Below are 14,199 nucleotides of genomic sequence, written 5' to 3' on the forward strand. Positions count from 1 at the left end.
TGTGTGTGTGTGTGTGTGTGTGTGTGTGTGTGTGTGTGTGTGCGTGCGTGCGTGCGTGCGTGCGTGCGTGCGTGCGTGCGTGCGTGACAAACCCCCGGCTCAGCCCCTTGCAGCAGTCAGGACATAGGCACGCCGTCCCGCAGCAGACAGAGAGTCTGCAGCCAGAGCGAACACACAGATAAATTATATGGACAAATGTCTCATCAAACTGTCACAATGATCCCAGACAATGCACGCAGCGCTCCGCAACCACAGAAGAAGAAGAAGAAGAAGAAGAAGAAGAAGAAGAAGAAGAAGAAGAAGAAGAAGAAGAAGAAGAAGAAGAAGAAGAAGAAGAAGAAGAAGAAGAAGACACAGAGAGAAACAGAAAGGCTATACTTAAAGTGTCGGATGTGCAACGTCACTCAAGATTGCTCAACAAGTTGCATGACCTGTACTCGCTGTGTGTGTGTGTGTGTGTGTGTGTGTGTGTGTGTGTGTGTGTGCGTGCGTGCGTGCGTGCGTGCGTGCGTGCGTGCGTGCGTGCGTGTGTGTGTGGTGGTCAGCCCTGAGTGACACAGGCACAAGAGGAAGGAAATATGGCAGATTGTACGTTTTGTACAACGCAATATATATTTAATCTTCAAAATACATGTGTGTTTGTGGTAACGTTACACATTTCACTTTTTCAATGATTGAGACATGCGTTCTTTGCATGTAAACAAGTGGCTAGAGTGCATAAAAAGCATCAGAATAGAGCTTGTTGTTAAATAAAAGCCCAAGGGAGAGTAACACATACAGGATGTTAGGTTTAGTAAGGGGGATAAGATTATAAATAAACTGATGTGTCCACACCATTCAATATCAAATGCCCTCCCATGGATTCAGGTCTGCCGCCAGGCCTGCTCCACTCATTGATCTCTGCAGTGTGTTTTAAATAAAGTAATAAGATCTGGTTGCTTTGGTTTCCCAAATAACAGATAGTCGAGAGGCTCTTCTTCTCACATCTAATTGGTCCCAGTTAAGAAAGTTTTGACGTTACTTCAAACCAGGAATAGAAAATCCGTCTCTGATTACATTAATAGTCAAATGTTGAATTTGACGAAATGCCATTCCACAAAAAAAAGACATCTTTTAATGTCAATTTAAACTGGCACCAGCTAAATTCACCAATTCATTTTCCACTAAGCCATCAATCTATTACATTGTATTTTGTTCTTGTCCCTCCTTAATATGGATCTGAGAAGCATCTCAACCCAATGATCTCACACTGTCACTGGTGTGACCTTTTTTGAATGTTTGCAGTATCAGACAGACTTTGGCTATGAGAAAGAGGGAAAAGGAAGCATGCAAATATCTATAAAGCCTTCACAATGGCCACCTGCAGATACTGATGTAAATCATTCAATTTTAAGGAGGATTGAATTGCCTGTCTGTGCTTGATTTGCATTGCGCCCGTCATTCAAGTTTAATCATTCCCTTAATAGCAAATGATGTCGAAGGAAAGCATTAGTCGCACCTAATAAGCATGAAAAGGGACGAACACGAGCAGAAGAGGCAATGGCAGGAAAAGGGAGATTGCTTAAGCTTATTTCTAATCGTCTTTATCTGTAGACAGTTACATAATCAGAAGGTTAGTGATCAACTATTTTTGCACAAACAATGTATTTAAATTGGCAGGACAGGGTCAAAAAAGATGGACATTTAAAGAATGAACAGGACTGTTTCGCTATAGGGGTGAAAAGATTTTGATCATCGAACTCAAAAGTTGTATTCTTGATTCTCCCATAAAGTATTTGACAAACACATATAATAATAATGAAATGAAACAAGAGAATTTTGATACTGTACAAACTTAAGCAGTATCAAATTGATAAACCAAAATATGACTGACTGACAAATTATATATAAACAAATGATCTACTTAAAGGTGGGGTAGGTAAGTTTGAGAAACCGGCTCGAGATACACTTTTTGTTATATTCCATGGAATGCTCTTAACATCCCGATAGCAATGAATATCTTAAGTGCTTTGACAAAATATCCATAAAAACACGTCATCTGTGGAAGCCGTAGTACTGTAAAAAGCACGACCAATCATTTTAGCCGGCCCGGCTAAAATAACTGGATGGCCTACCTGCCTGTCAGCCTTCCATCTGTGCACAACCTTATCTCGTGCCCTCATTGGTCATGTGCGCGTTCGTGTGTGTTGGAGGAGGGGCTCTGTAAGGAAGTGGCAGATTTTCTCCGGTTGTGTATTTTCAAATTCTAGCGATCTCGAGACGGTTTCTCAAACTTACCTACCCCACCTTTAATTACACGTCCGAAAAGAGGGGGGAAGAAGTTTACACTTATTTTATCCCACCCCTTCTCCCAAAAACTAAATTATTAACAAAATGTACATCTAAATGTCTACATACAATATACATTTACAATTATAAATAGATGCTTATCAACACTTACAATGACTCAGAACATCAAAGTCAAAGTCAACTTTAATGTCAATCTATCTCAGTTTGTGTTTACAGACAGAGATCCAAATGACGTTTCCAATCATCCCGAATGTAAAATTATACAGTATACAGATATGTATAAAAATATGTATTAAAATATGGTAATCCTATCAACAGACACATTTACACATATGCACACATTAAGATAAAAAAAACACAACAATCTATATATACAAAATAACAGTCACTTCAATATCAATCTCTTTGGTGCAAGATTGTCCATAAAATGTGCATTTATTGCAGATTGTCCATAGCAGCGTAAACAAAGTGTCTTGTGCTGGATTTGAGTGTCTGAGTGTGTAGGGAGTTATAGTCCAGTGGGGGCAGGGGAGAGAGGGGGGAGAGAGGGGACAGAGGGGAGATAGTTCAGCCTCCTGACAGCCTGGTGTAAACAACAGTTCTCTTGTCTGGTTGTGCTCGTCGACATCTTGGTGGAGCTTGCAGATAAAACACAACACAACACTTTACAGGAGCATGACGCTCAGCAGTAACACAGCGTAGCTTCCTGTTAGCTTGTAGCATTCAGGGACAGCAGCCACTGCTGGAGCTGAAGATGATGGAGAAACAGCTTCTGCTGCTTCCCTGCAGTCAGCGTGTCTCAACATGTTGTCTTCTCTTTGAGTGATGTGAACAACAAACATGTCGTTTACAGAAAAACAATAAAGATCAGGAAGCTTTTTGCGGGACAGGAAACTCTTCAACAAATATTGAATAGACAGTTGTGTGTGTCAAAAAGTTGTGTATATTGCTACTATCAACATTCATAACAGCATTATTGTTCATAATCGAGACATATGAGAGTGATACTGTGCATTTGGGATTTGTAAAGCTATTGTAAATAACACTTTACAACAGAACTAGTGTCACGATATGTCTGTGTTTTGTTTTTGTCCTGTGGAGATCTGTCTTTTTGGTTTCCTGTTTTAGTTTGAAAAGTGTTCACCCCCTGTCTCGTCTGTTGCTTCCTGTCTCTGTGTTCTCCTGCCTGATTACCTGATTGTGTTCACCTTGTGCTTTCTCCTCCCTCCTCACCTGTCTCTTGTTTCTTTGATTAGTCCTGTGTGCATTTAGGTTCTGCTTTTTCTGTCTGTCTTTGTGAGATCCTTGTTGTTGTTGACTGTGTTCACGGGGGAGAGAGTTCTGCTCTGTATGTTACTTGAAATAAAGGTATTTTCTGTTAAACCTGCATTTGGGTCCTGCCTGTTTCGCTCAACCCTGACAACTAGTAGCTACTTGTAAGATAAGATAAAGATTATCAGATAAGAGGTACTTTATTGATCCCAAATTGGGAATAGTTTGCGTTGCTGCAGCATAAAAAACTAAACAAAGCACATAAGTAGAAATTAAAGAGTTGAAATAAACAATTCAAGAATTTAAACATCTCAAAATTGACTTAAAACAGCGTTAAAAAGTAGGAAATATACTGTAGACCGTGAACATAAAACATGTATCAACTCTTTAGGGCTTTAGACACAATATAAAACAGGATATTATTTACATGTAGGGAATGGAATATTACATTAAATATAAATGTACAGTGTGTCCAGTTATGAAATTAAACTTTATAACAGAACTAGTGGCTACATTTGTTGATGTGTGAGGCTAATTGTCACTGAGCTGTTTTTGTGAAATGCAATCAACATTTGTAATGAATATGATCCCGTATGTGGCTTCAGAGTTGTATTAATCATGCTAGCTTCCAAGCTTTGCACATAAATGGTCATATTTGGTTTTATAACAGTTATGCCTCTCCTGCTATGACATGTAAGGAATAATAAAGCGCCTGTGGTTGCCTTACAAGGCTCTGCAGCTGGAGGGAGGCGTCTATCTGATCCTGACTGATTTGCACACAGGTGAGAGGAGTCCATATAACTGAGCAGAGGAGAAGCCACATCCAGCAGCAGCAGATCTGTCAGCATCAGGTGAGTTGTGCTTGTGTTGGATTCATTACAGAAGTTTGGGAAGCGATAAAGGTTAGAAGGGTCAGCTTTCTGTCCCCAGAGTCAGAACTAAACATGGAGAAGTTCACTTAATATGCTCCAAACATCTGGAACAAACTCCCAGAAACCTGCAGGTCCACTGCAACTCTGACTACTTTTAAATCCAGGCTGAAGACTTTTCTTTTTGCCGCTGCTTTTAATTGAACTATTCACATCTTAGACGGCACTGTAACTTCTATTCATGTATTTAGTCTTTTAATGTTTATTTTATTATCTTGACTGTTTTTAAATGCCATTTTCTTAAGATCTTTCATTGTTGTAAAGCACTTTGAATGGCCTTGTGTTGAAAGGTGCTATATAAATAAACGTGCCTTGCCTAGAACAGTCAGATGAGAGTTCAATAAAAGAGCCTAACGAGGGGGAACATGGTGAAAAAGCATCTTATTATTTTTATCTTGTAGTAGCATTTGCAGTCGGTTTCCAACATTTCCAAATGCTCGTGCTTCAGTGTTAGTCTCAGTTAATTAACACACTTTGCATTTGGCATTCAAAGGCTTTTTAATTAGCTCCCTGATCTCAGCGGGAGTGAATGATTAACGGCAATCATGGAGACTCATTAAAGCAATGTGACGCCGCAACATTCACAAAAGTGATGTAGCACTTCTGGCTCTCTTACCGTGGATCGAGAGTGAGTTATTCACACACTCTCAGACTTCTATAGAGCAGCGCTGCATTATTAACTCGAGCACGTCTCTGCTCATAATGATGAGAACCGTCAGACATTGAAACTATGAAACCTGACCACAGTTAAGCCTCGGCACAGAGGCATCAGGTAGTTTCCGTGAGGTAATGAGAGCCACCTTTGCATGCTGCCCAGCAGGGGGTCTGTCCTTTGTGTTCATGGAGGGTGGGGGTGAGCTGACTCAGCCCCCTCGAAGCAGCGTCTCATGTGACTCAGTTTTTAAACCGATTAAACTCACATAACCTGTTTTTAACCTGCATTTTATTTGGCTTACGGCTAAATTGAGCACAATTAGGACATCTTCTATCTTCCATAGTTTTCTCTCTTCACTGTTCATTTTACATTTATATATTCAGTTAATATTCCATCTGTCACATACTTATGTATATATAATACCTTGCTTTATACTGTATCTCGTTATTGTACATTTGTAAATTCAACATGTATATTTTCTACTTTCTTGTTTGTCTTTTAATTTTTATTGTACAATGCCGTATCTTTTAACACAAACATTTCCCACATTGGGATCAATAAAGTACTTATCTTATCTTATAACAATGAATACGATACAACAATACTTTATACATAACAATCTTTGTTTTTTATGTGGAACAAAACTGCTCAAATCATCAGTGTTTTAATCAAGTCTTTTATTTTTTTAGAAAAGCGCTATATAAGTGTCATGTATTATTATTATTTATTGTAACATAAGTCTGACATTTTTCATGCATCACAGCAGCTCCATTTGCAACATAAAGATAAAGGAAATAAGGATACAAGATAGAGGCATTTATTAACAGACACATTTTTGTATTGATTGTGTTTTATATAACAAATGTCTTAATGCTCAATGTAAAGCACTTTGAATGTGTGTGTTTTAAGTGACATTTTTAAAAAGCCTTTAAAAGTTGGACCTTTTTATAAGTAAACCAATCAAGTTGTTTTCCCGCGTTGCATAATTTAACAGCATAGGTATGCTATCTCTATAAGAACGATACATACGATACAATAATACTTTAAGGTCACATCAAGTCTGACATTTTTCTTTCATCACTGCAGCTCCATCAAGACATCAAGACAAACAAAGGATACAAGGATAGAGACATTTAACAGACATTGTTTCCCCATGTTGTCTGTGTTTTTTATTATAAAAAAATGTGTTAATGCTAAATGTAAAGCACTTTGAATGTGTGTGTTTATCTAAATGAAGTAACATTTAAAAAAAGCTTTTAGAAGTTGGACCTAATATCCAATCAATTTGTTTTCCTGCGTTGCATAATTGAACGGCTTGGGTATCCTTTACTGACAGAAGTTAAACAGATGAAGCCAAAAGCAAACAACTCTTTTCATTAATGACATTTACCTTTCAGGAAAATGTGCGTACAGAATATTGTGTGCCAGAAAATTAGGAATCAACTGAACAATCCCAATAACAACACCACAAAGTAACGTCTTTGAAAACCGGATCAGTACAAATCCACAGAAATGCTGAAGTACCATTTTTGTATTTAGTGTTTAACTAGTTTGTAATACAATGTTGGTGTTTTATTAGGGGATATATGGGGAGGCTGTGGCTCAGTGGGGTAGTGCGCTGAACTTTGAATCAGGGGGTAGCAAGTTCGAGTCCCACTGCAGTCAGCATGTCGTTGTGTCCCTGAGACACTTCACCCCAAATTGCTCCTGTGGGGATTGTCCACAGTACTGAATGTATGTAAGTCGCTTTGGATAAAAGCGTCTAACGAGTGACATGTAATGTAATTAGCGACTGCCCTGATTTGTCATTGCAGGCATTAACTACAGGACTGAAATATGGCTTCCCACCTGGAATCCTCCATTGAAGGCATCATTAAAGTCTTCCACTCCTATTCTGGAAGAGAAGGTGATAAATACAAGCTGAGCAAGTCGGAGCTGAAGAACCTGTTAGAGGGGGAATTTGGTGACTCCATGAAGGTGAGTAATGGACTGTAAGCAAAGGTTTGACACCTCACTATAATTAGAATGCATTTTATAAATAGAATACAATTTATAACACTTAAAGGTCTCCTATTATACTGTTTTTCATCAATATATTATAGGTCTCAGATATATACAGAGCCTGTCTCTGATTGGCTGAAACACCAAACCGATCATTGCAGCATCCCATAATCCCCTCTGTTTCAGCCCTGTTTCAAAAGTGCTGATTCTCTGTCTGTTACTTTAGATGAAAATAAGGAGCCCCTCCCCACGCCCCTCTGAGAGATATTTGGTTAAAAAGAACACAATGGTGCTCTAGGAGGAGATTCAGGTGATAAGGTGGGGGGGGGTTACCTTGGTTGGTGATTGGCTAATGGTTACACAAGCCAAAACATCGTTATGACATCATAAAGTGGCCAAAATCTGATCAGCTCATTTTCAGACAGGTTTTTATATAAATGGATCAGGACAAAAAGAGAGAGAATCTTTGTTCCTGAAACTTTCAGAGTCTCTTTCTCTTTCCGTCTCCTTTTTCCTTTTCTTTATGGGGACGGTTTAGTCATCATGAATCCAAAGTTTTGGGCTCTACACAAATACAAAATGAATATTTCCGAAGAGTACTTAGTGTTCAAACGGAGGAAAACAATTGACCCTTGTGTTGTCTTCCTATTGACTTTTCTCCTCCCAGTTTGACTATTTATGAAGCATATAGTATAAAGTATCACCCAAATCTGTGTCACACCAATTAAGGCAACTTTATTCCTACTTATTACCACGAGTGCTACTCTTCTTTTTGAAATGTATAGTCAATAGACCTAATTTACACAAAATCAAACCTAATTTCTGAGTAAAACAATTCACCAGAAAGGCTGTACATTTGAATAAAATCCAAAATCGAATGAAAGAGATCATGATTCTTTTCTCGTGGAAAACAAGTATACAATCAAACATGTTATTTTTCTGGCACTAACATAAAGCAAACCTTTATCCCAACATAAAAACATTTTGGAGCGGGTCAAATTTTACCGGAGGACAACAGGAAGGTTAAATTGACCAGACTTCTTTCCGCAGATTGATATGACAGCACATAGACCCTAAGCAACGGTCTGTTAGCGAACAATAGCAGATCTGGGCAGTGTTATAGTGTCTGGTTATCTTAACACCCCATGGTTTTTAAGGCTTTCAAGTACATTTGCCATCAACAGTTGATCTTGAGTGAAAAAAATAGATTCTTCCCTGTTTTATTTTCTTTATGCTGTTTCTGTTTCAGAGCTGCAAGGACCCCCAGGTGCTGGAGCACATTATGAGCGGGCTGGATGAAGACAAGGACGGGGAAATCAGCTTCCAGGAGTTTGTCGTTCTGGTTTTTGAGCTGACTGTGACCTGCAATGAATTCTTCCAAGACATGAAGGACCAGGGTTCTAAGAAAGTCTGAGCATTCAGAATAAATCCCTAATCCCTCCTTTACATCATTAAGATCCAAACAATCTTATGTTTTGTGGAACTTTCAATCACTACAAACTAAATGTCATGATTCTGATATTTTCTTTTTGTCCTTGAAAGGTCTTCCACCTCAATAAAGATGTCATCCTTTACACGTGTGTCCTTTTTTTAAAGAAGCAAGCTGGACTGCTTAATAATGTATTTTAAACACTATGGCAGAAATAAAATGTACATACATATAGATTACATTTGTATTTACATATCCCAATATAACCATGTGTTTCACAGCTTTAAAGACAGCATCTGACACCATCTGTCATTAGACCCTTACAGTACAACACACAAATACATAATCCCCATAATCAATCAAAGAAATGAAAGAAACTTGAGGAAGAACATCAGAGGTAGGACTGACAGATGTGCAAAAGAGGTCATCAAGTTAAAGAATAAAACGACGTTGGGCCCGAGAGCCCCCGGTAGAGGGGGCTGCGGGGTTTTTTGTCACGAAACTGTGTCTCAGGGCTTCTTAATATTTAAAAACCTATTAATGTGTCATACCAGATTAACGGGAAGAAAATCAGCTCAAAGCTTTATAAACCAGCAGCAGTATTTTGAAATCTATTCTTTGACACACAGGAAGCCAGTGTAAAGACTTCAGAACAGAATTGATGTGATCCACTTTCTTAGTGTTAGTGAGGACTCGAGCAGCGGCGTTCTGAATCAGCTGCAGCTTTCTGATAGATTTCTTAGTGAGACCTGTAAAGACACCATTGCAGTAGTCCAGTCTACTGAAGAGAAAAGCATGGACAAGTTTTTCCAAATCCTGCTGTGACATTAGTCCTTTAATCCTAGATATATTCTTTAGGTGATAGTAGGCTGATTTAGTAACTGTTTTAATGTGACTGTTGAAACTCAGGTCAGAGTCCATGACTACACCTAGATTTCTGGCTTTATCTGTTGTTTTGAACATTGCAGACTGAAGCTCAGCGCTAACTTTTATACGTTCTGCCTTGGCTCCAAAAACCATTACCTCGGTTCAGTATTTTTTGTATTTTTTGTTTTGTTTTGTTGGTAGTGGGTTAACCTTGGCCTTTTTGTTTATGTCTACGATGCTGTCGACTGGCAGCTTTAGTATATTCTCAGGAATTGTCCATGTACTGTAATAAGGCAAGGCAAGTTTGTTTATATAGCACCTTTCAACACAAGGCAATTCAAAGTGCTTTACAAAAAGGAAAGACATTAAGAAAATGACATTTAAAAACAGTCATTAAAAAGCAAAAAAATAGATAATACCCACCTTCTCCTTCTTTTGTTCTCTTGTACGCCATGTAAAAGTTTCGGGTACCTACTTACTGTATATTGTGTATGTCTTTGCTTTATTGTAACTAAAAGAACAATTCTAAATAAAGTAGAAAAAAGAGAAATGCTCTTTTATCCAAGAATAAGACCCACCAGACTGAAACACTTCACCAGCTTACTGGCAACCTTGAGCCCCACCCAGTGGCCGTTAGAGGTACTTCATGTCAGCCTGACGTCATCTCATCCAGCACCTCTGTTTTAATCTGATGGAAAACATTGACACAATAAATGATGTCAGTCAGAAACATTCTGGCTGCGCATTTCAGAGAGACTGCAGTCACTTTGACTCGCTGATAAAACAGACGGGTATCGAATGAACGCACTGCAGACGACAGAGGCTTCTGTGCATTTATGAGAGCATTTGCAAGTCATTTGAATTCCTCTCTGGATATGTCTCATGTAGATAGGGTTGTAGGGTGTGATAATGATCAAGGTTATGCTTTGAACGTGTTCCCCTTTAAGTGTGATATACTGATGCATTTCCTGTGTAATGCTTACTAGCTGGATTGACCTGCCTTTGATCTACGTTCATTGTAATTCATTTTATAAATAGAGTTTGTGTTTTGAAAGAATACGACTTAAAACTACAAATTCAGTTTATTAACACACAGGGCATTTTGTTGGAATGTACCACTTTCTCTTTCACTACAAGTTTCCCCATATCTTTACAGATGTTTTGACAATTTCATACATTTCAACTTTTCAGCACAAATTAAAGCAGCATCACATTATCATTGTCTGTATTGATTAATGTCTTTAAAGGTGCTTCAATAGTCTACCCGATAGCAATCAAAAAGTATGCAAACCAAAGTATCCAGTTCATGCTTCCAACTAGACGTAACTGTTAGTAGAATCTGAGGAAGATACTGTATATGGTTATGTTTTATTTAGGTCTAACAGTTGTTTATGGCCATGATCTCATCCTGTCTGCAGATTCACGATGGATACAAAATGGTTGTGTCTTATTTCAAACTTGTAAAGAGAAAATGCACCAATGCTTGACCGACTTGTAATAGGTTGTAAGGAGACGTTCTTTGATCAGGTCCAAAGCTATTGAGTAGATGCAACTATCAGGCATGTTTTGCACACCACTATTATTTTGTATTTGTCCGATAGACATCCTCTCAGTATCCTGTCTTCTAATACGTCAACGCTGTGCAGATCCATAAGGTTTTAAACGAAAAAAAACATATTTACCAGACACATTTTGAAGATATCTGTTTATGTCTCTAAAATTATGAAAAGCACTGTGACGCCTGAAGGGCTTATTAGGCCTACTACTTGAACAAAACCTTGAGGACATCCCTTTGTTTGATTCTGTGCTCCTTCTGTTTTGTATACTGAGGTAACAATGCTGGAAGTGCATTCAAAAGCTCTCAGACATCTGCTTTCATTCATCCGATTCTCCGTGATTCTTCATTTCAGAGAAAGAAGAACTGTACGGTCACCTTGACAAGCAGATAAAACCGAAATTGAAGCAACATAATGCAGGCAACACAGACTTTAATGAGATTATAGGAGCATTCGCTAACCATTTGAATTGCTCTTTGAATGGCTCTTTTCTTGGTCTATGGATAGAATTGCACGACATGTACTGATTTGACCTTTTTTACAGATTGGGTTAATCATGCATGCACCACTTAAAAGATAAAAAGGACTGAGCTATATGTGAATCTTGTGAAAAATATATGCTTTACTCATACTGCATATCCTTATATATTATTAAATGAGGATATCCAGAATAAATAATATATTATTTATATTTAATCAAAGCATTAAAAATGTGTGGATATATTATCATTTATTCAAAAGCTAGAAAACGTATTCAGTGTTTCCACATTTTTAGGGTAATTTTCATTCATCTTCAGTGAGGCTCCACTCAGCTGTAATGCAAAGATGTATTGTGAATTAGAAATAAATCTTTCCTGCATTAAGTTATGAGAAGATTGTTAAACTCTCCTAATTGTCTTAATTAAGAATGAGCCTTGTACTTCCATAACACTGTCAGATTCACAATGAATAGTCTAAAAAGTTGTATAAATCAACGCTGCAGCACCAAAAATGTTCTGTTTCCCCTCACAGTCTTCTACCTTCCAAAATCCATAAATGTTTCCATTATAACGGAGGCGTGTGGCGTAGTGGTTTAATGCGTTGGTGTTCGGATCAGGGTTAGGGTTAGGGTTCAAACCCCACTGCAGTCAGCATGTCGTTGTGTCCCTGGGCAAGACGCTTCACCTCAAATTGCTCCTGTGGGGATTGTCCACAGTATTGAGTATGTAAATCGCTTTGGATATAAGCGTCTAACAAGTGACATGTAATGTAATGACTTTGGCTTTTTGCAACTGTATTTGTTCTCATTTGCAAGATCTGAAGTTTACCCAAATCGGTCTGTTATTGGTTAGTGATGGACTTTATAACCTGCCATAGAACAAATGTGAAAATACTTTTGTCTGAATTGTGAGATCTCTGAGTTGAGACACACTTGAAATCTAAAGCAGAGTTTCCAGATACTGCATTTGCCCCAGTTTGTGACTCTTACAAACTCAGATCCAGTGCCTGGATACGGTTCCAGGTTCCTACTGTACGGACTGAGGCTGGAAAAAGGAGTCTTTCTTATTATGGTCCTTGGTCTTGGAATGACCTTCAATCACGCCTTAAACTGAGGGCACTTGTCTCTATATCATGTTTTAAATTGAAGTTGTCTGAAGTCCTCACCACCAGCTGCTCTTGCAGTAACAAGTAGTGTACTTTTTTTATTGTCCTAATGTGCACAATGTAGTGACTGCTTTTTCGTCTTTTGTTTTCTTTGTTATGTTCTCTGTATTTTATATGTTTGTGTTATGTGTTATGTGTAACGTTGCTGCCTTCTTGGCCAGGTCAGCATTGAAAATGAGATTTTATCTCAATGTTTTTATCTGGTTAAATAAAGGTTAAATAAAAATAAAATAAGTAGAGCTTCAAGGTTGGTGTGCAATTTTTTCAGAAGGGCTTTATAAATATATACTAAGGGAAGCAGGCTGCGGCTGTCTTTGTTAGGCTTGTATTCTCTAAAGTGAGAGAGGGCCACCCTCCTGTCACAGTCACAGTGTATAGTCTCAAGCCATCTGCCATATCGCTTTGAAACTAAAATATCTCCAGTAAAGGGTCAAGGTAAGATGGTGTCTTTATCTCTCTAAAATAGAAATAAAAACATGAGAGAGAGAGAGAGAGAGAGGAGAGAGAGGAGAGAGAGAGAGAGAGAGAGAGAGAGAGAGAGAGAGAGAGAGAGAGAGGTTTAAAGCAGCCCTATTCTGTTCGTCTTCAGGTTCATATTAGTATTTGATGCCTCTACTGTCTCCATGCTTTAATGTTCAAAAAGCTCTTATTTCTCTCAAACTGCCTGTGCTGCAGCACCTCTTTTCACCCTCTGTCTGAAACCAGAGTCCAGTCTGCTCTAATTGGTTAGCTGGCGGCTCTGTTGTGATTGGTAAACCAGCTTAGAGATGTCCCCCTATCGTTTACGATCTGTTGGAGCGCTAGCCAATAGAATCGTAAGAGCACGGAAGTAAACAAAGCCTTTGCAGACCATTTACATGCACACAAAAGTACATAACACATTAGAGGAAAGGGACAACCCCCATAGACTAAAAAAGGCCTCTTTAATCTGGAGTTCCTCCTGAGAGAGCCTAATGATGCTCACATACTCTAAACATATAAAAAAAACTAGACACATTCCTATTAGGCACAGGTTAAACGGCTACGTTTAGCCTGCATCCACGGTTTTCACTAACACCTACATGAGAGGAAAAGCATTTTAGGTTAAATGCAGCTCTCAAAAGAACTGCGCACAATGCAGTCTGGGGAAACTCAATAGGGGCTCATAAAAAGACTTATTAAATGATGCAACAGCAGCTTGTCTGACAGCCGTTTGTGCAGACACTCCTCAGAAACACAGCGCTGTGGTGGCATGATACTGAAGCCGGGAGCAGAGACTGTGAAATGTCAAGCAGCGATATGGTTTGTTGGTTCAAGACAGAGAGGAGAGGCAATACAAAGCGGAAAACTAACGGCCATAACAACACATCAGCAGCTCCCAGCCACGCATGCACAGTGCCATCTAGTGTTGTGTTTGCATGTGGCACCTGCAGCGTTATGACTGGAATCGCTTATTTTACTGGAGGATTTGAATACTTTCCTAAAAGAGGCTAAATCCATGTCATTCATACTGTAGTGTACACTTACCTCTAAACTCATGATCTTTATAAAGGGTTCAGCCAAGTTCAAAGGTAACAC

At 38.7% G+C, this 14,199-nt stretch overlaps 1 protein-coding gene across 1 annotated transcript; it reads left to right on the top strand.

Annotated features, from left to right (window-relative positions):
• Positions 1–4,317: 4,317 nt before the first annotated feature.
• Positions 4,318–8,720, top strand: s100a1 (S100 calcium binding protein A1). Its single transcript, XM_034145801.1, has 3 exons — positions 4,318–4,412; positions 6,960–7,122; positions 8,396–8,720. Exons 2-3 carry the CDS (start codon positions 6,982–6,984, stop codon positions 8,558–8,560), a joined length of 306 nt encoding a protein of 101 aa, XP_034001692.1. The 5' UTR covers positions 4,318–4,412; positions 6,960–6,981; the 3' UTR covers positions 8,561–8,720.
• The last annotated feature ends 5,479 nt before the right edge of the window (positions 8,721–14,199 follow it).

Source organism: Trematomus bernacchii, unplaced genomic scaffold, assembly GCF_902827165.1.
Source record: "Trematomus bernacchii unplaced genomic scaffold, fTreBer1.1, whole genome shotgun sequence".
NCBI classification, from domain to species: Eukaryota; Metazoa; Chordata; class Actinopteri; order Perciformes; family Nototheniidae; genus Trematomus; species Trematomus bernacchii.

Excerpts from the sequence above, each read along its gene's own strand:
- s100a1 (XM_034145801.1), top strand. The coding sequence starts at position 6,982 with ATGGCTTCCCACCTGGAATCCTCCATTGAAGGCATCATTAAAGTCTTC. Across the intron at positions 7,123-8,395 it reads AATTTGGTGACTCCATGAAG|AGCTGCAAGGACCCCCAGGT; the intron begins GTGAGTAATGGA and ends TTTCTGTTTCAG.